Source organism: Sceloporus occidentalis, unplaced genomic scaffold, assembly GCF_023333645.1.
Source record: "Sceloporus occidentalis isolate IW3139 unplaced genomic scaffold, rSceOcc1.0.p SCAF_3, whole genome shotgun sequence".
Taxonomy (NCBI): Eukaryota; Metazoa; Chordata; class Lepidosauria; order Squamata; family Phrynosomatidae; genus Sceloporus; species Sceloporus occidentalis.
Window position 1 is genome coordinate 223,358,404 of NW_028316983.1, and position 21,088 is coordinate 223,379,491.

Below are 21,088 nucleotides of genomic sequence, written 5' to 3' on the forward strand. Positions count from 1 at the left end.
AGTACTGTACTTTAACTCATAAAAATGTAACCAACCCCTGGTGAAAATCAATAGTGTAATCTGTTCTGAAAGCACTGATCTCTTCTTCTCTCTCATCCATCCAGCCTTTAGTGTGAGCACAAACAGTTATGTCTGCTGTGATTTTGTAAAATTTTTGGCACTGTATTTCTTTTACTTATCCTTTAGATCCTTTTTCTATGCACCTAAGTTTTACCCTTGATATATCTACAGGTCATAGCAAAATCCATAATTTTGGCCCACAAACCTGCCCTTGACTTATACATGAGGTCGACTTATAGTTGAGTATATACGGTAGTAATGTGGCAGATATGGATGAGAAGCTGCTGTTTCTGCACTCTACCAGAAAACATTTGAAGACTACCAATGGGGTAGTCTTAGGCTCCTATGGGACTTTGAGTATCTGAACCATCCTTTTCTTCTTCCTATTTAAGGGAGCTTGTTAGCTACCTGTATATGTTTCCACATTTGTGTCTGCATACAATACCATGAAAAGAAAAGAGTTACCATGAACCATGTATGTTGTACATGGTTTACACAAAATCACACTCCTGGCCACCTCTGCTCTCAGAGCCCATGTTCTCTATATTTGTATCACTTCATTTGGGTTTTGTCCCAAGCTGAAAGAGGCTGTCCTATGCAGAGTTTCTCCTGTCTTGGGCCACTGCCAAAGGCCAAAGCTCACTACGGAAGAGCTTTCCATGGTGCACTTAAAGGGGGAAGATAAGTATGACTATGTAGTTCCCTCTTAAAGGGCAACAATTGCAGGTAAGCAGTTTTGATCAACAATATCAAGACATCAAGACATATCTTCCATTAAGAAGACAATACACACATAGTATAAAAATTAAATTGGTATGAATCTACAGTTAAGATATTTTAGTTCGAAAAGAGATGTGCAAGGGGCTGCTCCTTTCTGTACTTGTTTTATTTCAGCTCTCTTACCAAAATAATATTTTTCTTAATATGGAGAATGATGTTTAATAGCAAATTGTACATATGCCATCACTGGGCTAACAAATAATGTTTTGCTATAAAATACATGAATATTAATTCCATAATGATATATAATAAATGTGTAGTGTGTTTTTCAGATTTGTGTCACACCCAGTTTGACATACTGTGTGTAAATAGTGTCAGTCCTTGCTTTACCTGTAAGCTATATCTTGAGATAAATGAATGAACTCTGAAGGTGGCTTGAAATGTGAAAGATGTGCATTGTAGTGCTTCTGCTACTGATGAATTGCAGTGCAATTTTATACATGTCTACTGAGAAGTAAGTTCCGTTGAGTTCAATGGAATTTACTTTCAAGAAGCATAGAATTGCAGCCTTAGTTGCTTGTCCCTATAGTTTCCCTGAGATTTCCATCTGAAATCTTCCTTTTCTGTCTTCTTCCTTTTACTTTTTTTTACTGCATTGTATATTCCTCTGCCGGCTGATAGTGTCTTTACATCCAAAATGCAAAGCAGACAGATGGGTGCTTCAGGACAGAACATAACTAAAAGCACCAGCATCAGCGGAGAGATGTATACGATAGAGAAGAATGATGGCAGCCAATCTGACACAGCAGTGGGCACTGTGGGTGCAGGCGGCAAAAAACGGCGCTCCAGCATTGGTGCAAAGATGGTAGCAATCGTGGGTCTTTCACGGAAAAGCAGAAGTACCTCACAGCTCAGCCAAACTGGTAGGACCATGATTCCAGTTTTCACTCCAGTGTTACTCATAATATAAACTGCATGACTGTTAAATTTATAGGTGAAAAAGCGGAGATTTAAGCTTACTATCTTAGGGAGTTTTATTTTAGCTAGAACTTCTTTCAAGCTTTATTTTAGCTAGAACCTCTTCCAAGCTGGACTGCGTGCTTGTCTTCACATGACTGCCACACAACACAGTAATGTCTTCTCTTTTCAAAAACCAACTTCAATTGCTGTGGTTTATGTTTTAGGTTATAAAAGACAGCTGAAATTCATGTGATTCAATTTATTTCTTTGGTGTGTCCACTACCAACTTGTGGAGACCTCTGCTTTACATTTCTTTTGCTGTGGGAAAGTACTTGTCATCTTCAACATGTCATGCTTTAGGCACAGAGAATAACAATTTCATTTTTTTTACTTCTTTTCAGCTTCCAAACGTACATTGCAATAAACAACCTTTATTAGTTTCAGGTTAAAAGACAAATTACTATTCAGTGTTTATTTAGTTCTGCCACAATGTTAGATGATGTAAATATTTCTCAACTTCAACATTTTCTATAAAAGAAGGGAATTATTTTCTGTGTATATACATGGGCCATCTATTTTGTATACAGGAGTGCACAAGTATCAGACAACTTGAAAACGTATCTATAATAATAGTCTTTTGTTATTGCAGTTTATTTTGAAACTGAAAAGTTGTGGGCTTATAATATGCCTTGTGTTTAAATATGCCCAGGTTAAATTCTGTACTCGTCAGAATTAGAAACAAATGGTGTTGGGAAGCATTCAGCAACATTGGCACAAGAAAATAGACAAACCATGTTTGCAAGTAGATTATATAAATCTAATCAATTACTTTTTGAACGTATTGCTCAAGGAAGTCATAATCTAAATACATGATATTATGCATATTAACAGCAATCATTTATTTGATTTTGTGTTTCTGAAACCCACCGATGCCAATGTGGCATCACAGACGCACTAGGATATTTAGCCATGGCATGCACACTTGCATAGTTCTTGTACAATGGGAGACTCTTTCTTTTGACACAACTATTTGGATTAAAAGTATGGTACCAAAGGAAGTAATGCAACATGTGAAGTAGACTTAGAGCAACCAGAAGTTTGTTGTACTGAACAGTCTCGTATTAAATTGCCAGAGTAATATGGACAGTCTTACTTGGACTGTTAAGTGAGTTCTGTTGACTTTATAAAACCAAGTTTAACTAAGAACTCTTCAGAACAGATAAAATCTGTTAAGTTTTTAATTCTACCCAATTTTACCAGAATCATATGGTCATATTATCAGTCTCTTTTAAATTATTGAGCATCTTATCAGTATATTAGATCATATTACATGATATAATATTAGCAGATTGATCCATGAAAGCTGTGTCTGGAATTATTCTGCATTAAGTTCTCCACTGCATCCTTCTAGTGTCCTGCTGACATATGCCCTCCATATCGGTTGCTTACTGAATGGTTAAGTCAAAGCACGTTTTTTCTAAACACGGGTGGGTAACTTTCAGTGGCCCGGGGACCAATTTTCTACCCCAGGACTCATTACAGGTGAAAAGTATTTCCCCCAAAAGACCATGAAAAAATGAAGTGACAGGAAATCCACTTCTCTTTTCATTGGAAGGTTTAGGAAGGAAACTGGGAGGGGCAGTGCCCCATTTATTGCATAACTCCTGCTTTTGGTGCCCCCTTTTGCCTCCACGCCGGACCACCGCCGTCGCTGCCAGGACTGCTTCTTTTGCCGGGTGGCCTCCTCCCGGAGTGTCGGAGGTGCGCATCTGCGCACCGCCCCAGGAGTGCCACCCATGGACTAAGGAGCACCCCAGCGGGACTCCTTTGGGACCTTGCAGCTCACTGGCTTTGGCGCTTGGCGGCCAGTTTTGGTGCGTGGGGCCTTTAAGGACTATCTGGGGGGAAGCTAGGGAGGAGCCCCGCCAGGTGAGAGCGGCGGGGATAAAGCCGGGAAACCGGGCCCTTCCTGGCACGCCCCCTTCTGCCTCCACGCCGGACCACCGCCGTCGCTGCCAGGACTGCTTCTTTTGCCGGGTGGCCTCCTCCCGGGGTGTCGGAGGTGCACATCTGCGCACCGCCCCGGGAGTGCCACCCACGGACTAAGGAGCACCCCAGCGGGACTCCTTTGGGACCTTGCAGCTCACTGGCTTTGGCGCTTGGCGGCCAGTTTTGGTGCGTGGGGCCTTTAAGGACCATCTGGGGGGAAGCTAGGGAGGAGCCCCGCCAGGTGAGAGCGGCGGGGATAAAGCCGGGAAACCGGGCCCTTCCTGGCACGCCCCCTTCTGCCTCCACGCCGGACCACCGCCGTCGCTGCCAGAACTGCTTCTTTTGCCGGGTGGCCTCCTCCCGGGGTGTCGGAGGTGCGCATCTGCGCACCGCCCCGGGAGTGCCACCCACGGACTAAGGAGCACCGCTGCTGCGCACCTGCGCAGTTGCGCAGCTTTTATTGGTGTGGGAGGCTAGGATTGGCCCTGGGAGCAGAGGATGCCTGTAGTGGCTAACCTCTGCTCCTCTAGTAGCCATAGAAGGGTGGGGGGAGGATAGGGATACGGGGGATGCCTGGGCCGGGGATAACACCTTGGGGGGCGGAGCTCCAATTGAGGTTGTGTGGGGCAGGGGGAGGTATGGCGGTGGGAGAAGGGACTTGCGTTCCAGGGGAAGGCGTGATAGATGCATCATATCTATCTCGCCTTCCTGTCCCCCTCCCAACCTGAAGGACCTGAGGGTCTCTCCAACCGTGCCACAAACCCTGTCGCTGCTCCTGTGCAATGCCAGGTCTCCTAACAACAAGACCCACATCCTCCAGGATCTGTTGGAGGACTCTAAGTGTGACCTGGCTTGCATTACCGAGACCTGGCTGGGGCCTGAAGGGGATGCTGTGTGGGCTCAGGCCCTGCCAGCTGGGTACTCGGTGAAGGACCAGCGCAGGTTAGGTGGGCGGGGGGGGGGAGTGGCCTTGGTACATAGGAACACCGTGTCCCTCTCCAGGAACCACAGCCGACAGACCTCCTATATCGAGTGTATTTACCTGACCCTTAAGGCTAGGGACAGTCTAGGGATTCTGTTAGTGTATCGGCCACCCCATGCATTAGCGAACTCCCTTAACGAGCTGACACAGCTGGTCGCTGAACTGATGTTGGAGACACCCAGGCTTCTTGTCCTGGGTGACTTCAACATCTCCCTCACGGCCAGCTATATTCCATCCGGTGCGGCTCGGGAATTCATGGAGACCATGGCGGCCATGGGCCTGTCCCAGCTGATACAGGGTCCTACGCATTGTGCGGGTAATACCCTCGATTTGGTCTTCTGTTCGGATGCGGAGAATCCGTGGGTGGAAATAGTTAATGTTTCCCCCCTGTCATGGACGGATCATTTCCTGGTAGAGGTGAAACTCAAGGCCTCTGCCCAGATCCCCCCCGGGGGTGGTGGACCTATTAGGATGGTCCACCCTCGAAGGCTGATGGAACCTGAGAGGTTCCAAGAAGCCTTAGAGGGGCTCACGGTTGGAAATGACGGCGACTCTGTTGATGCCCTCACCGGTATTTGGAATACCGGTCTTTCTAGGGCTATACACAGGATCGCTCCCAAGCGCCCTCTCAGGCCCACTTCCAAGCGTAAGCCCTGGTATACGGAAGATCTCCGGGCAAGGAAGCGAGTTCTGCGACGGCTAGAGTACCGTTGGCGCAAACACCTTCGCTTACACGACAAGACTCTCCTAGACCAACTGTTAAAGGACTACGGAGAGGCAATACGAGCAACAAAGAACTCGTTCTATGGTGCTCGTATTGCGTCTGCTGAGTCGCGTCCGGCAGAGTTGTTCAGGGTGGTTAGGGAGCTAACTCAGCTCCCTTCCACCCCGAACCAGATCCTTGATCCTTCTAAGGCCTGCTGTGACTTGTTTAACGACTTCTTTGCGGATAAAACTTCTCGTATAAGCGAAAGTCTGAACGCCGACATTATTGCAGAACCTGGGGTAGAAGTGTCCAGAGCCTCCGTGGACTATGTTAAACTGGATCAGTTTGAGTTGGTGAGTACCGAGGATGTGGACAAGATCCTTGCAAGTGTTCGGAAGACAACCTGCTCTCTAGATCCCTGTCCCTCGTGGTTAGCGGCCCAGGGGGGACCGGCGGTAACACTATTGTTGCGCCGGATAATTAATTCATCTTTGAGGGATGGGCTATTTCCATCGGATCTTAAATTGGCCATTGTAAAACCGATCCTAAAGAAACCCTCCCTCGACCCCCTGGTGTATAATAATTATCGGCCTGTCTCGCTGCTGCCATTTTTGGGAAAGGTGATCGAGAGAGCGGTTGCTATCCAGCTTCAGGCGGTCTTGGATGAAACGGATTATCTAGACCCATTTCAAACTGGCTTCCGGGCGGGTTACGGGGTTGAGACGGCCATGGTCGCCTTGGTCGATGATCTCCGTCTGGGCATCGACAGGGGAAGCGTGTCCCTGTTGGTGCTTTTGGACATCTCAGCGGCTTTCGATACCATAGACCATGGTATCCTTCTGGGACGCCTGGCAGAGGTGGGGATCGGGGGCACTGCGCTCCAGTGGTTCCGCTCCTACCTCTCCGGGAGGTCCCAGATGGTGCAGCTGGGAGACGTGTGCTCCGACGAGAGGCCCCTTAAAACCGGGGTCCCTCAAGGGGCCATTCTGTCTCCCATGCTATTTAACATTTACATGAAACCGCTGGGACAGATCATCCGGAGACATGGGGCGCGGGTTTATCAGTACGCTGATGATACCCAAATCATTTTCTCTATGTCTCCGACTGATGCAGTGACTGGGGATGGCGTCTCTCCTCTCGTGGCCTGTCTAGAGTCAGTAATGGGCTGGATGAGGGAAAACCGACTCAAGCTGAATCCAGAGAAAACGGAGGTACTAGTGATAGGTTCTCCTGGTCCAGGAATGGAGGTGGTTCCACCTGTCCTGAACGGGGTCACGCTCCCTGTGAAGGACTCCGTGCGCAGTCTGGGGGTGCTTCTTGACTCGTCGCTTCACCTGACTGCTCAGGTGAATGCGACGGTCAAGAGCACCTGTTATCAGCTTCGGCTGATTCGCCAGCTGCGCCCATACCTGGCCCAGAGGGACCTAGAAACTGTCGTACATGCTCTGGTAACTTCAAGATTGGATTTCTGCAATGTACTCTACATGGGGCAACCCTTATACCAAACTCGGAAGCTGCAAATGGTGCAGAACATGGCAGCCCGGCTGGTCACTGGTGCTCCCAGGACCAGCCATATAACACCGGTTTTAAAAGCTCTCCATTGGCTGCCCATCCGCTTCCGAGCTCAATATAAGGTGTTGGTAATTACCTATAAAGCCCTAAATGGCTTGGGCCCAGGATACCTAAAGGACCGCCTCTCCCCGTACATTCCGCCTCGCACCCTCAGAACGACTGGGCAGCAGCTACTGAAGGTGCCTGGGGCTAGGTTAACCTCCACTTCTCAGAGGACGTTTTCCATAGCTGCCCCAGCCCTTTGGAATGCGCTGCCCACAGAGCTCCGCTCGTCTACTACCCTGGCCCAATTTAGGAAGGACCTTAAAACCTTCCTATTCCAACAGGCATTCCCCGAATAAATATCCTGTGGGCCTCCCTCCTCTTTCGTGGCCAAGAGGTTGGGCTATGGGGCTTTTTATTGTTGGTTTATGTGTATTTTAATCTGTTGTTTTTAACTTGTTGTAAGCCGCCCTGATCGAAGGAAGGGCGGCATATAAATAAAAAGTTTATTTATTATTATTATTATTATAGAGTAGTTAGTGACTTTTTTTGCGCACGCACACACACAAATGCAGTGAGAATTGAGGTTGGGGCTGCAGAAATGGCCTTAGAAACCTGAGCCTGCACTTTGCCCAGCCATCTTGTAAGGAAGTGATTCTCAAATGGTGGGGTGGGGAGGCATGAGAGTTGCTCAGGGGGCACGCATATGACTTGGAGGCCATGATTCTTCCTCTTCCCAAACTTTTTATGTGTAAAATTTACATATGCTTTGAGTTAAATACTGAATTTACTTATATAAAACTGTTCTAATTTGAACTATGTTATCTCCTTATAAAATGTTAAAATATGACATAACGTGCACACTAAATAAACAAAATATTTAATTCATATATTACATCGGGTGAGTGGGCAAGATATCCACATGTAGATGTAAAGGAGGTTCCAAAGATAAAGAGCTTAAATATCACTGTTGTAAGGACATTGTTTTTTTCAGTTCAGCATGTGAAAATTTCAGTTCGAGATTCAGCAGGATTCAACAATTCAATTTTGGATCTTCTATATGAATCCTTTTTAATATTTGTCTTTTATCTTTTCAAATATAACTGGTGATATAGTAACATAGCAGAAGACATACTTGAGAGAAATATATTATTAGACGTTTAGGTAGGAGGAGAAGCTATGAGAAGGTTTGTTTCCCATAAAGATGGCATATAACCTACATCTGGACTTATTCTGAATTTTGCATACTGATTGAAATTTAGATATAAACTAGATTTGATTCATTTTTATGATCTATGTGCCAGAATTTACACGTATTAGTGTGTTTTAATCATACCTTCTTCATCATATGTTTTATCGTACTGCCCCAAGAAGGCCATGATTTTAGAGAAAAGGTAGTTTTACACTGAAATTAATATGTTCTCTATTATAGTAGTCTGTACAGTGGACTTTCCCTTATGCACTTACAGTTAAAATAAAAGTACATTTTGAGTGTGAAAGCTATGAAATCATTGGATTCTAAAACAGAGCTATAAGGATAATTCAAAAGTAAATTTTGTAGTAACTGGCATTCAAATGTTGATATCCTGGCCATTATTTAAAGCAATTACCCTAAATCCAATTCCTAATCTGAATTAGAGTGAGTTTGCTGAGTCAGCTTGCTGAGTCAACTCCCATAGGTGTTAAAGATTTATCAGATTCCCACTGATTAAATCAAGTCAACTCTACTTGGGACTGAGAATTAGACCATAATTCTTGTTTGTTAATTACTTTGAAAATCATCTGTAGAGTTAATATTTCCATTTATAGTACATTTATAATATGCAAGACATTAGAAGGATAAATCAGTAACACAGTATAGGTTGGATCCAGACATCGTCATATGTAAGGCAGACTCATTGAGATCAGTGTACTTGTCTGTTCTTAACCCTTTCCTTCATAACCTCTTACATAGTATGCTAGCATTATGCCAACCAAAGGTGCTCTTTACACTCTGCATTTTCAGGGCCATAGTAAAGTCCCCCCCCCCCCCCCCCCAGTTACAGGCTTATTTTCATTTACAAAAATGACTGCTTAGGAGTGCTGTTGAACATTAATAAACAGCAGAAGGCAAATGATAATAAATTACTTGAAAATGTATTGTGCCACACTTGATAAATATTTGGGCCCTAAATATTTACACTGTAAAATGTACGCCTGTGACATCAGCCTCATTCCTACAGCATCAAACCTATGCATGAATTGTGATGTTTTCTTATTTTATCTTCTCAGCTGTAACAATTAAAGCATGTATATCCTTGGACCCTAAATATTTGCAATGTAAAATATGTGCCTATGACATCAGCCTGGCACTGCTGGTACATCAGAGTTACTCATTATGTTTTGCTACAATACCTCTCCATCAGTACTAGCCAAAGCATTTATGTGTGTAACTTTGATAGGGTACAGGCCAATATACACTAATGTAGCCATAGCAACATCATTGTAAGGATGTTGATAAGAATGGGGTTTTTTGGGAAATTCCAGGGATGAATCGTTCTCAGTAATGTCACTGTGATGCTCGAGTTGTACCCTGTCTCTTCTGTACTATGTTAGAGTTGTTGTTTATGGTCTGAGTCTGGTGAGGTGCATCTGCTGATAATGACTGTTTCCTCAGTAGAACTGGGAGAAGGATGAGCCTTCTTCACCACCACATACTTCTATGCACTCCCAAAACCTACTCCAGAAGACTGGGAAAATGCCTGGTACTTTTTATTTGTTTCTTTTGGACAAAATAGGCTGCATCCGCACTGCAGAAATAATCCAGTTTGACCCCACTTTAACAGTCATGGCTCAATGTTATGAGATTCTGGAAACTGTACTTTGTTGGGGCACCAGAGCGGAACTAAAACTTTATGTTGGAAAATCTTGCAAATTTTGCAGGATATATAACTTGTCTTAGTATTTGACCCTAAGCCTTGTCTGTGAAGAGCTTCTGCTTTATCTCACCTGTTGTTGTTGTTGTTGTTGTTGTTGTTGTTGTGTACCTTCAAGTTGTGTGGCTTGGGGGCATGGTGCATCTAAACACCATGTCCCCCAGCCATCCTCAAGCTGGCTCAAAGGGGCCATCTGTTTCACCTCATAGTCAGAAATTGCATTTCTCAAGTGTCAAGAAACCCTGGGGTGAAACAGACAAGTTCCACCCGCTTTGAAAGCGGGGCATTGAGAGGATGCACACTTCCAAAGTGGGCAGAAACTGGATTGAAGCCACACTCGGAAAAACAGAGCAAAATGAAGCCGCAACAGTCTGACTGAGGTGGAAAATGCACACCTCCTACTCTTAAAATCTACCCATCTGCCAATCAGTTGATTCATATAGCTAATGAATAACTTCAGGTATTTCTAGAAATGTATCTGTAGTGATGAATGAGAAGGGTTATGTAGTGTTTATTCAAAATCCATTTTGCGTGACTGAAATAATTTATTTTATTAATGTAGTACACTATGTGAAGTTCTTTGGTGCTTAAGTAAAACCATGATGAAGCTTGACATTTTTGTTCATAGTAGTACTTGTTCTTGAACAAAAAAAAATAGTTCTGGTTTGTATATTAAGACAGGGAGTATTTGCTGTTCTGATGTCAGCTCTATGTCTTCACCCTGTCATATTTGTTCTGACTGCTGGCACTGAAAAATCATATAAATATGTTTGCCTGTGAAGAATTCTCTGTCCTTTGAAAGATTTATCAGGCTGTGAATGTGCCTCAAAAATTCTTTTAGTCTGGCTCAAAAAACTGTACTTTTATTTTTATTTCATACTCTCTGGTTATTAGGTTTTCCATTCCGATTTTTACTAAAATTAAAAATGCAATAAAATGTATAAATCAGTTGGATATTAAAACTTAACAGTGCAGCATTAGAATAAAATCACTGCATATCTGCTTAATCTCACTTCTAAATAAATATGTATGTTCAAAAAGTTTGCTTCAGTGGTAAGGCACAAGCTATTTAGTGATTTGCACATCAAAACCATCATCAGCAAAAAAGGATGTCTTGAGAATAACTGGTACCTCACTGATAAAGTACTGCACATGCTTTACCCAAATATTGACCTATCCTATCCATTTATTTCATTTATATCCTGTCTTTCTCCCAATATAAGACCCACAGTGTTTCATAATATGGATTCAAAAACCAAGCAGTCTAGTAAAACCCGTTTAAAACCATAAAATAAATATCCTATTAAAATAGCATAAAACAATTTACAATAACAACATGGATAAATGTACAGCACCAGTGCTAGAAGAACTTTCCACAGAAACTAGTTAAATGCCATCACCTGCTTATGACAGCAGAGCAGAATGAGGACCAACTTAGCATCTCGTGGAGTTCCACAGCCTACAAACAGGCACAGAGAAAGTGTTGTCACATGTCTTCATTGAAAATGCCTATGACACATCCCTCTGCACCCCTTCCTAGAACTGGAAAACCTAAAGATGGTAGTGCATGTGCTGGTAATCTCAAGGCTAGACTTTTGCAATGCACTCTACATTGGGTTACTGTTGTACCAAGTTCAGAAATGTCAGTTGATTAAAAACAAAGCAGCCAGATTGATAGCTGGTACATCTAGGAGTGAGCATATCACATCAACATTAAAATCACTCCCCTGGCTGCCAGTTAGTTTCTGGACAAAGTACAAAGTATTGGTTATTGTCTTTAAAGCCTTACCTGCTTTGGGTCCAGGTTCCCTGCAGGTTCACCTCCTCTCGTATAACCTACCCCATACACTCGGGTCCTCTGGGGGACATCTACTTTAGCTGGCTAGAACTAGACTGGCAACTGTTACCCAGAAGCCATTTTCATCGGCCACCACTAGACCATGGAATTACCTTCTGGGAGAGATCCAGCATCTTAACATGCGGTCTGAATTTAAAACAGTATTAAAAAGCTGTCTCTTCCAGCAAGCCTACCCAGTTCATTTTAAATTATGAATTTTAAGTTAGTATATTTTTAATTTTATGTTGGATGATTTTAATATGTCCTATGTTTATGTGTTTTAACTTAATTTTTAAAAATGTTTTATGTGTTTTTTAATCTTATGTTGTACACTGCCTCAAGCCTTGGGGAGTGGCAGCTAAGAAATAAATTTGATGATGATGATGACAATGACAACAGTGGTGGGACTGACAGAAAGCTCTTCCTTGAGGATCTCAAAATATGGGCAGATTCATGTAATGAGATACACAGATTTTTGGATAGTCCAGAGTCAAACCATATTCAATCCCATCATTCCCAAGAAAGACTGAAAAAAATGCATGCTTTTTACCCTGATTAGTTACTGTCAACTGTAGAAATTTCTGAGCTGGTTGGACCAACAGCCTGACTCAATATAAAAGTTTCTTATGATGCTATACATCTGTATCATTTGACACGCCAAACTAATAATCAGTACCAATTGCTACCAATAAGTAAAGTAATCTAGTTTGAGTAGGATGAAGACATGAATGATATTTGCATGGCCTGAATTGCATATGAATGGTAATCAGTTAGAGATAGTAGTCATACCTCAGTCCAAGCTTTTCAGGCTCATTCCAGGGATAAGAATATGAAGGATGATAGAAGGCTGAATGCTATCTTTTAATGCTGAATGCTATTTTATATGTCTCCCAAACAAACCATAAGACCTAAAGACTGTAACTGTGTTAAATAATTTGCATATAAATGCTTACAGTGTCCAGTAATTGACTATATAAACTGAAAAAATGAGAACATATTTGTGCCACACACACTGATGATGCCTAATTGTAAATCTCAAGATGATCATGTCTCAGGATAGGGTTAAAAAACTTTATAGCTTTCCCCCTAGGGGCTATTGTACAATAAATGAATGCAGCATACAGCAAACAGAATAAATATTTCATAAAGGTGGGTGAGGTGACAACTCAGACAGTTGTCCTTAGCATGGGGTGGTACAAGTCTAAACCTCTAGCTAGATATGTACAGCCTAGCTATTCCTAGAATTATGTGCCGGTTGATGTGCTTTCTAGTTCTGCTTTGTTTTTGTTTTGTTTTTGTTTTGTTTTGTTTTTTGTAGCTAATGTAACACATGCTAATATTGTTCATTTGATTTCTTTTGGGCCTGTGAGATTTTCATGCTGGAATGACATGCATCTCCTAGCAAGTTTCTTTTCAACCTGCTTTAGTCTATGCCAGCAGCAGTTACAGAGCAAAATATCACTGATAACCAGATTAAATGAATAAGCAGAGCTTTTCTGAACAGTTCTCAAAACTAAATGCATGGGAGATAGAAAGAGGGGGGATGGAGGAGACAGAGAGAGAGATGTTAAGAAAGTAAAGTTTGAAAAAAGAGGATTAGCATACCTAAAACAGAAGAAGGCAATATTTACTGGATATTCTGTTATGTGGATTAATATATTTTGGTATTGGATAGATGAGGGTGTATAACACTAGATTCTTCTATTTTATGTGTTTATAAAGTTTTCTTGGTAATCACACCATATAACAACTTTAACAACAGCTCATATTTGAAAACCATCCTGTTCAGAGAAGCCTTCCCAGGCATTGCATAATTGTCGCTTACTATCTGATGTTCTTTTGTTGCCTGTTTATCGAACCATTTCCTGTATTGCTATGTATTGTATATGTATTATCCTACTTGAGAGTATGTATTTTCCCTGGATGAAGATTAACCTTCCATTTTGAAGCCAAGCCCTCCCTCCAGTCCATCTGCCTTGGTCCAGGCCTCGGAGGTAGAGAGGAACTGCTGGACCTCTTACCCTTTCCCTCCACCACTCCCTTCTCCTTCTGTGTCATGTCTTTTTAGATTGTAAGCCTGAGGGCAGGGAACCGTCTAACTAAAAAGATTGCATGTACAGCGCTGTGTAAATTTACAGCGCTTCATAAATAAAGGTTAATAATAATAATAAATAATATTATAGCCTACTGGAGTATAACAGATGGAGCAGTAGGTCTGAGGATACACCAGATGGTCTTACAGGTCTATTGTATCCTTGATAATTGCCCTTGCCATCTCTGTTAAATCTCTTGGCAGCTTTTTATGCAGGACAGCGTAAACAGAGAATGGTAGTTTGTGAGACAAGTAAACATTGTAAATGAAGCTCTGTTGCACCAGAACCTTTATCCTCTGATGTCCTAATTATTAAGTACCTTAGAGAGCACTTTGTAGAGAGGGCAAAAAACAAACAAACCCCACACCCCAGTCAGTTTGCCTCTTGGTTTCTAGTTCTTACAACTGTGTACTACAGCCAAGAACTGTGTATTACTTCATGCTTGATGCTCTGTCACTGACAATTAGTTTTACCATCATAGTTCTCTCTCCAGGTATGCTACACCAGAATGTTGAAGCATTTCCTTTGCTACACATTTTTAGGACAGATTTTTTGGTAAGGAGTTTCATTATAAACTACAAATTTGAGGGATTGCAGTAGTCAAAAGGAAGGAGCCGAGATAAACAGAAGTTCTCATACACATTTTCAAACTGGTGTTATCTTGGCTATATATATGAGTGGAATGAAAACTACATGATTTGGAACTTTCTTAGTAATAGTTAAAGGAAACCACTGTGACATTGATAAGTGGAACAGAACTATACAAGGGAGGGTATTGAAAAGATAACAAATGTACATGTCTAAATAATAAATGGGAAGGATGCAGAATTACAATTGGGAATTGAAATGTATTGTTCTAAGGTAGCATCTTATGCTGTTTAGTTTTCTTGTTAAAAAAAAAAGAAATTGCCAGGTGCTCAAAAAGGTTCTTATTTATGAGCAGGATTTACTCATAAATCCTGCAGTTTGGACAGTCAGGTAGGGTTTGCAAATGATGCAAGTCTGCTTCACATACAACCTGACATTTTTCTTGCACATAGATGATGTCCATCTCAGAAAAGGACTATATGTAAGCACATACAGTATGTAGAATGGAGTTGGAACTTTTGCGACAAATACCTAAGTACAACTACAGTTATCTTGGTGCTGCATGCCTTTACATTGTTTCTGACTTATGGTGACCTTAAGCCTGTCATGAAGTCTTCTTGGCAGGATTTATTTGGAGGATGTTTGCCTTTCTCTGAGCCTGAGAGAGTGGAACTTGCCCAAGGTTACCCAGTGGGTTTCCATGGCTGAGTGGGAATTTGAAACACGGTCTCCAGAGTCATGGGGTTCAACAGACCGCTCCTAAGGGGAGGCTTTGTGCTGCCCCTTTCCTTGCTGGATCAGAGCTGCAGCAATTGCATGCCGCAGCCCTGATCTGGCCTTTCCGTGGCACAAAAAGAAGCTGCAATAAGCGGCTTCTTTTCATGCTGTGGAAAGAGTGCCCTAGCTGCTGCAGCCATGGCTTTTTGGCGCTCCTTTGGTTGAGCATGCAGTGTGATGCCAGTGTGGGTGTGGCCGGTGTGTGTACACCATGTCCACATGCCACCTGGTCTGTACAGGCTCATAGTCCAGTGCTCATAGTCCACTATATCACACCGGCTTTGTAAACCAAGAGAAATCAGTGGGGCTTATATAAGCATCTGCAAATTTGTTGTAGTCCTTTCAGTTTGCTTGCTCTAGTTGGAATATCATGGGATTTAACCCACAGGATGTCAGTGGCTTTAAAGGTCACTAGCAGCACCTTGAATGTTTCATGGAACTCATGAGAAGCCAACAGCTTTTCTAACAATGCTGAAGTTCAGTAGACTTCTGGAAATCAGTAGTCAAAGCAGGGGAAGGTGCTTTTCCTGTCATTGCAAAGTGGCATGCCTCCCCCTGCTTTGAGCATAGCCTCCCACCACATGCAAGTAGTTTTAGCCAACAATTCAGCTCCCATATTTTGTACCAAACAAAATTTACAAGTAGACTTCCAATGAGATATATTGTAGAAATCTAATTTAGATATAAATAATGGCATAGATAACTCTGTCCAGGACTAGTAGCAGCTTTCTTTGACCAGTGACTGGCCCACAAATATTGCTTGTCAGGATTGCTTCTAAACACAGAGAGGGTAAAACACTTTTGCAAAAACACCATTGCTATAGTTCATACACTGAGTACTAACAGATGATGGCAATGAAAAACAAAAGTTCACTTTGAGTAATAGCTATGACGAACGATGGGAGACTTGAAAGATACAAAGTCAGTTCAGTAGCTACCTTTCTTAGGAGAAAAAAATGTTCTGTATATAGTATCTCTTTTCATGTTTGCTCCTGTGAAATGTAGTAAGTTACTGTGTGCTGTATGTGTTGTCCTTTTGTGTAATGGACTGGATGTTACCATCTCGGGAAAGCTGACTCCTGACTTGAAATAGTGGATTTGAAATGAGACTTCAGCCTGTATTCTGTCAGGGCATCAGACCTATATATTCCAATATTGTATATCTTTGCCTGTTCCTTTGAGATACTTGGTTAAGTTCTTGAACATCTATGTGGCCATAACAGGGACATTAAAGAATAACTGTGATATGTTACAGAGGAGATGATTCGCTGTGTGTTTCATACAATAACACCCCAAAGCCACAAAACAGTAATGCCTTTATTAGATCAATCAAAAGCCACAAAATATATGACCCAAGCTTTTGAAGCTCCACTGGTGTCTTCATCAGGCAAAGGAGTTGCAAATCTTAGAGGAGAAAGAAAAGTATGATTATGTTGGAGTTACAGGCCTACATTTTGTCCAGATGTTGTTACTCTCAGTTAAGATGGTATGTGCATTTTAATCACAATAAGAGTATCCTAAAGAAGGAGCTAAAGGACTTGAATTTAACTCTTTGAGATTTTTACCTCCAACAAAGGAGGTAGAAATCTTTTTGTAATTGGGGCTGTATTTGGCATGTTTTCCCTAAACAACACCTTAAATATTTTAATACAACAACAACAGAGGCTTCTTGAGAAATTCAATATTCTCTGCCTAATAAGTAGGTAGGTAGCCTCACAAAGGGTAGCCTGGATCTCAAAGTAATGGGTATTACTCCATACTATCTTAACTGAGAACAACAGCAGTAACTTCTTGACAAAATATAGGCATGTGACTCTTGGCCCTTATCACACGTGAGACTGGAACTCAAATCCAGAGCTCATTCGAATTGAAGGGGAAGCAGAGTCAATTCAAATCCAAAGTAATTCACATGATGAATTATCACATGTGAAGAACGAAATTGTGGTGATTCCTGAGTCAAAGCGGAGCGAGTGCACATTGAAATACCACACCAGTAAATAACATGCGGATTCAACAATTCGAATTGGGACCCTTGCACATGCTCAGTGGGGCTTTGAATGCATCGTGAACCTTTGCACTTCCGAGGTGAAGAAGGGGGCCACTTCCGGGTTCCACTTTCAGGTGAATGCTAGCCTCACATGAATGACTGCTTCACGTTTCTGCCTCCCTCCTATTTTCCCATCCCTGGCAGCCAAATCCAAACTGGTCCTCCATGTCAGAGCCCCCATCCATTTCAGCCACATCTACATCTATCCTCCTGTCATTCTCCTCATCTATTTCAGTTCATCTACATCTACCCTCCTGCCATTCTCCTCATCTATTTCAGCTACATCTACATCTATTTTCCTGTCATTCTCCTCATCCATTTCAGCTACATCTATCCTCCTGTCATTCTCCTCATCCATTTCAGCTACATCTACATCTATCCTCCTGCCATTCTCTTCATCTATTTCAGCTACATCTACATCTATCCTCCTGCCATTCTCCTCATCTATTTCAGCTACATCTACATCTATCCTCCTGTCATTCTCTTCATCCATTTCAGCTACATCTACATCTATCTTCCTGCCATTCTCCTCATCTATTTCAGCTACATCTACATCCATCCTCCTGTCATTCTCCTCATCCATTTCAGCTACATCTACATCTATCCTCCTGCCATTCTCTTCATCTCAGCTACATCTACATCTATCCTCCTCCCATTCTCTTCATCTATTTCAGCTACATCTACATCTATCCTCCTCCTATTCTCCTCATCTATTTCAGCTACATCTACATCTACCCTCCTGCCATTCTCCTCATCTATTTCAGCTACATCTACATCTATCCTCCTGTCATTCTCCTCATCCATTTCAGCTACATCTACATCTATCCTCCTGCCATTCTCTTCATCTATTTCAGCTACATCTACATCTATCCTCCTCCCATTCTCTTCATCTATTTCAGCTACATCTACATCTATCCTCCTGTCATTCTCCTCATCTATTTCAGCTACATCTACATCTTTCCTCCTGCCATTCTTTTCATCTATTTCAGCTACATCTACATCTATCCTCCTGCCATTCTCTTCATCTATTTCAGCTACATGTACATCTATCCTCCTGCCATTCTCCTCATCTATTTCAGCCACATCTACATCTATCCTCCGTGTCAGAGCTCCCAACCATTTATTATTATTATTATTATTATTAATAATAAATTCCTTTCATTGCAAAATAATCAGTGTAGAAGCTGCAGCTTTACTTGGAAGTAAATCCTTTGGATCTGAAGGAGACCTATTTTGGAAGACTGCAGAAATGATTCAGTTTCCCTTATTCTCCATGCTCCCTGAAATACTACCTCCCTGAATCCAACCCACTCTCCTTCCCTTTGTAACAGTTGCCTTCTCTTAGGTTGCATCCGCACTGGGGAGGTAATCTGGTTTAACTCCACTTTAACTGTCCTGGCTCAGTGCTATGGAATTCTGGGAACTGTAATGTCGTGAGACATTGAGCCTTCTCTGCTCTGGTGCCTCAGCAAACTAATAACATTGTTATTATTATTATTAAAATATATTATTATTATTATTATTATTATTATTGGAGTTTATTGTGGGGTCCTTGGCTCAAGGCTATGGAATTCTGGGAGTTGGAGTTTGTTGCTTCCCCCAGCCTCCAATGGCCCCCTCCTTTGCTCCCATCTCTCTACCCAGCCTCCAATGGCCCCCTCCTTTGCTCCCATCTCTCTCCCCAGCCTCCAATGGCCCCCTCCTTTGCTCCCATCTCTCTCTTCAGCCTCCTGTTTCATTCCCTTTATCCCTGTCATCTACATCTAAATCTACCCTTCCGAGCACTGGAAGTAAATGGGGCAAAATTGCGGCACACCATCATGGGAAATGTGGCACCTTGGAGGTTTGGGGTGTGTGTGCCAGGATGGAAGCAAAGTTGCATTCTACACCAGACCAATTTGGAGTGAAATCGAAATGAGCTTAGAAGCAATTTTTGTGAATTCGCTTGTTACCGAATTCACCAAAATGAGGAGTCACTTTGGATTGACTGTGGATCTGCCTCGGAATGACCCCCCCCCATAGAAAACAATCACGTGAGATAATACATCATGTTTTAGCGTGAATTCACATGGTTGGACCCGCAGTCGCGTCGGAACACAGCTGAAAACCCTCTGTGTGATAAGGCTCTAACATTGTCATTCACATCATCTTTTTCCTGTATGATTTTTAACACCTTTGCCTGATGAAGAAGCTGACATAGCCTTGAAAGCTTGCATCATGTATTTTGTGCATTTTGGTTCCCCCAGGGTATTACTGTTTCATGGATTTTGGATGTTATTATACTTTGCTGTATGGTCAACTGGATATGTTTTGCGTGTTTCATATTCACTTCATTGGTTGGCCCCTAAAAATTCAAATACTTGTATATCAGAGAACAGACTATTCATGGTTTTCCACTTTTTCATTATTTCCAGTTGAAAGAATTCCTTTCAAAAATGAATTTGGAAAGAAGTAATTTTCCTAACCTTGCCTCCTCTCCCCTTGGTCAGGTGTTTTGTTAGTTTGAGAATTTTTGCACCCATCCCTCCACTTTCCCATTTTTACTACTTTATTTGAAGAAAATAATCATAAATTTACATACTGTACAAACTCTAATCACCATTTGGAGCCTGCAAAAAAAAGTGTATTGCTATTGGGTTGAGAGGGAAAGGTTTGTTGTATTTTTAGACATTTTTATTTATTAAAGAAATGTCAAATATATTATCTTTATTATTATTTATCACTTTATTATTATTTATCCTATATTAACTTCTTAGTTGCATATGTATAGATATGTGTAAACATGTTCTAATACCTTAACCAAAATCAGGACACTGGATCCTGGCCAACTAGTTCAGGGAAAGATTTTTCAACAGAGGCCTCACAAGTCCTTTAGGCAGCTGGAATCCAGCTTTGTTGTAAGGAGACGGTAACTATTCTTTCACCCATTTGACCATTCCCCATCTTGCCCTTTGAATGATTCAGGGAGGGCAAGGGTCTAAGCATATATGATGGCTGTCCCTTCTTCCAAGGATCATCTCCCCATCCATGAGCTGTACACTGAAATATATCCATTAATATGGGACAGGTGGGGCCAGCGCTACTGCTGTAGTATACATCTAAGTCATTTTGTTGCTGCCAGGTCTCTGGAAAATTAAGTGGGTGATTTGCTCACAGTCTGCAAGAGTGACCATGTTCACTACCCTGGCCATTTCCCCATTCCAGGGGTCAACCAAGCATTTATCACAATCATCTCCTAAAGTGTCAGGAAATCTCCATGAGCCTTCAGGAAACTGTAAGGATCCTTAGCCTCCTGGGGCAGACCATCCTCACTGATCCATCACCTGTGCAGAGGTTCTGAGTCCCAGTGAATCTAAACCCAGCCAGGTCATAATCTGCCCATCATGATGGAACTACAGTGGGCTTTATGGCCAAGCGGGGAATCAAACCCTGGCCTCCAGAGTTGCAGTCCAACACTCAAACGAGTATGCCAATTTAGCTCTCGGTGTGACATCATACTATCATCTATTTATACCAGAGGAAATTTTATGACATGTTTACATGTAATGTCAACTATCAATCAAAAATTATTTTTACAGCTTAAAATGTTTCCCTCCTATGTTCTATAAAATTAGACAGTTTAATGTGTCATTTCAGGGAAGTCAACATAGGTTAGTTTCTAGATTCAGTGTTAGATCTTGCAGCCATTATGTCAGATTAATCTGTTGTCTGTCGGGTACCTTCACTATCTATAACCAGTGTCTACTTTCCAGGAATAACCATTCTCTTCCCCCCCTCCCCCCCCCCCCAAAAAAAAAGAACGGAGACAAAACTGGAAAATAGTTTCAAAGTCTTAAATTCCAGGCTCAATTAATTTTAAA

At 42.1% G+C, this 21,088-nt stretch overlaps 1 protein-coding gene across 49 annotated transcripts in view; it reads left to right on the forward strand.

The window, feature by feature from the left end:
• RIMS2 (regulating synaptic membrane exocytosis 2) overlaps positions 1–21,088 on the forward strand; it is a 454,948-nt gene that overhangs the window by 411,636 nt on the left and 22,224 nt on the right. For 42 of the 49 annotated variants that reach the window (XM_089517761.1, XM_089517764.1, XM_089517769.1 and 39 more), the window contains one exon: positions 1,462–1,703. In XM_089517761.1, the coding sequence (XP_089373887.1) occupies positions 1,462–1,703 (242 nt within the window). The remainder of the gene's footprint in view (positions 1–1,461; positions 1,704–21,088) is intronic. The other 7 variants (XM_089517768.1, XM_089517796.1, XM_089517802.1 and 4 more) reach the window with 2 other exon arrangements.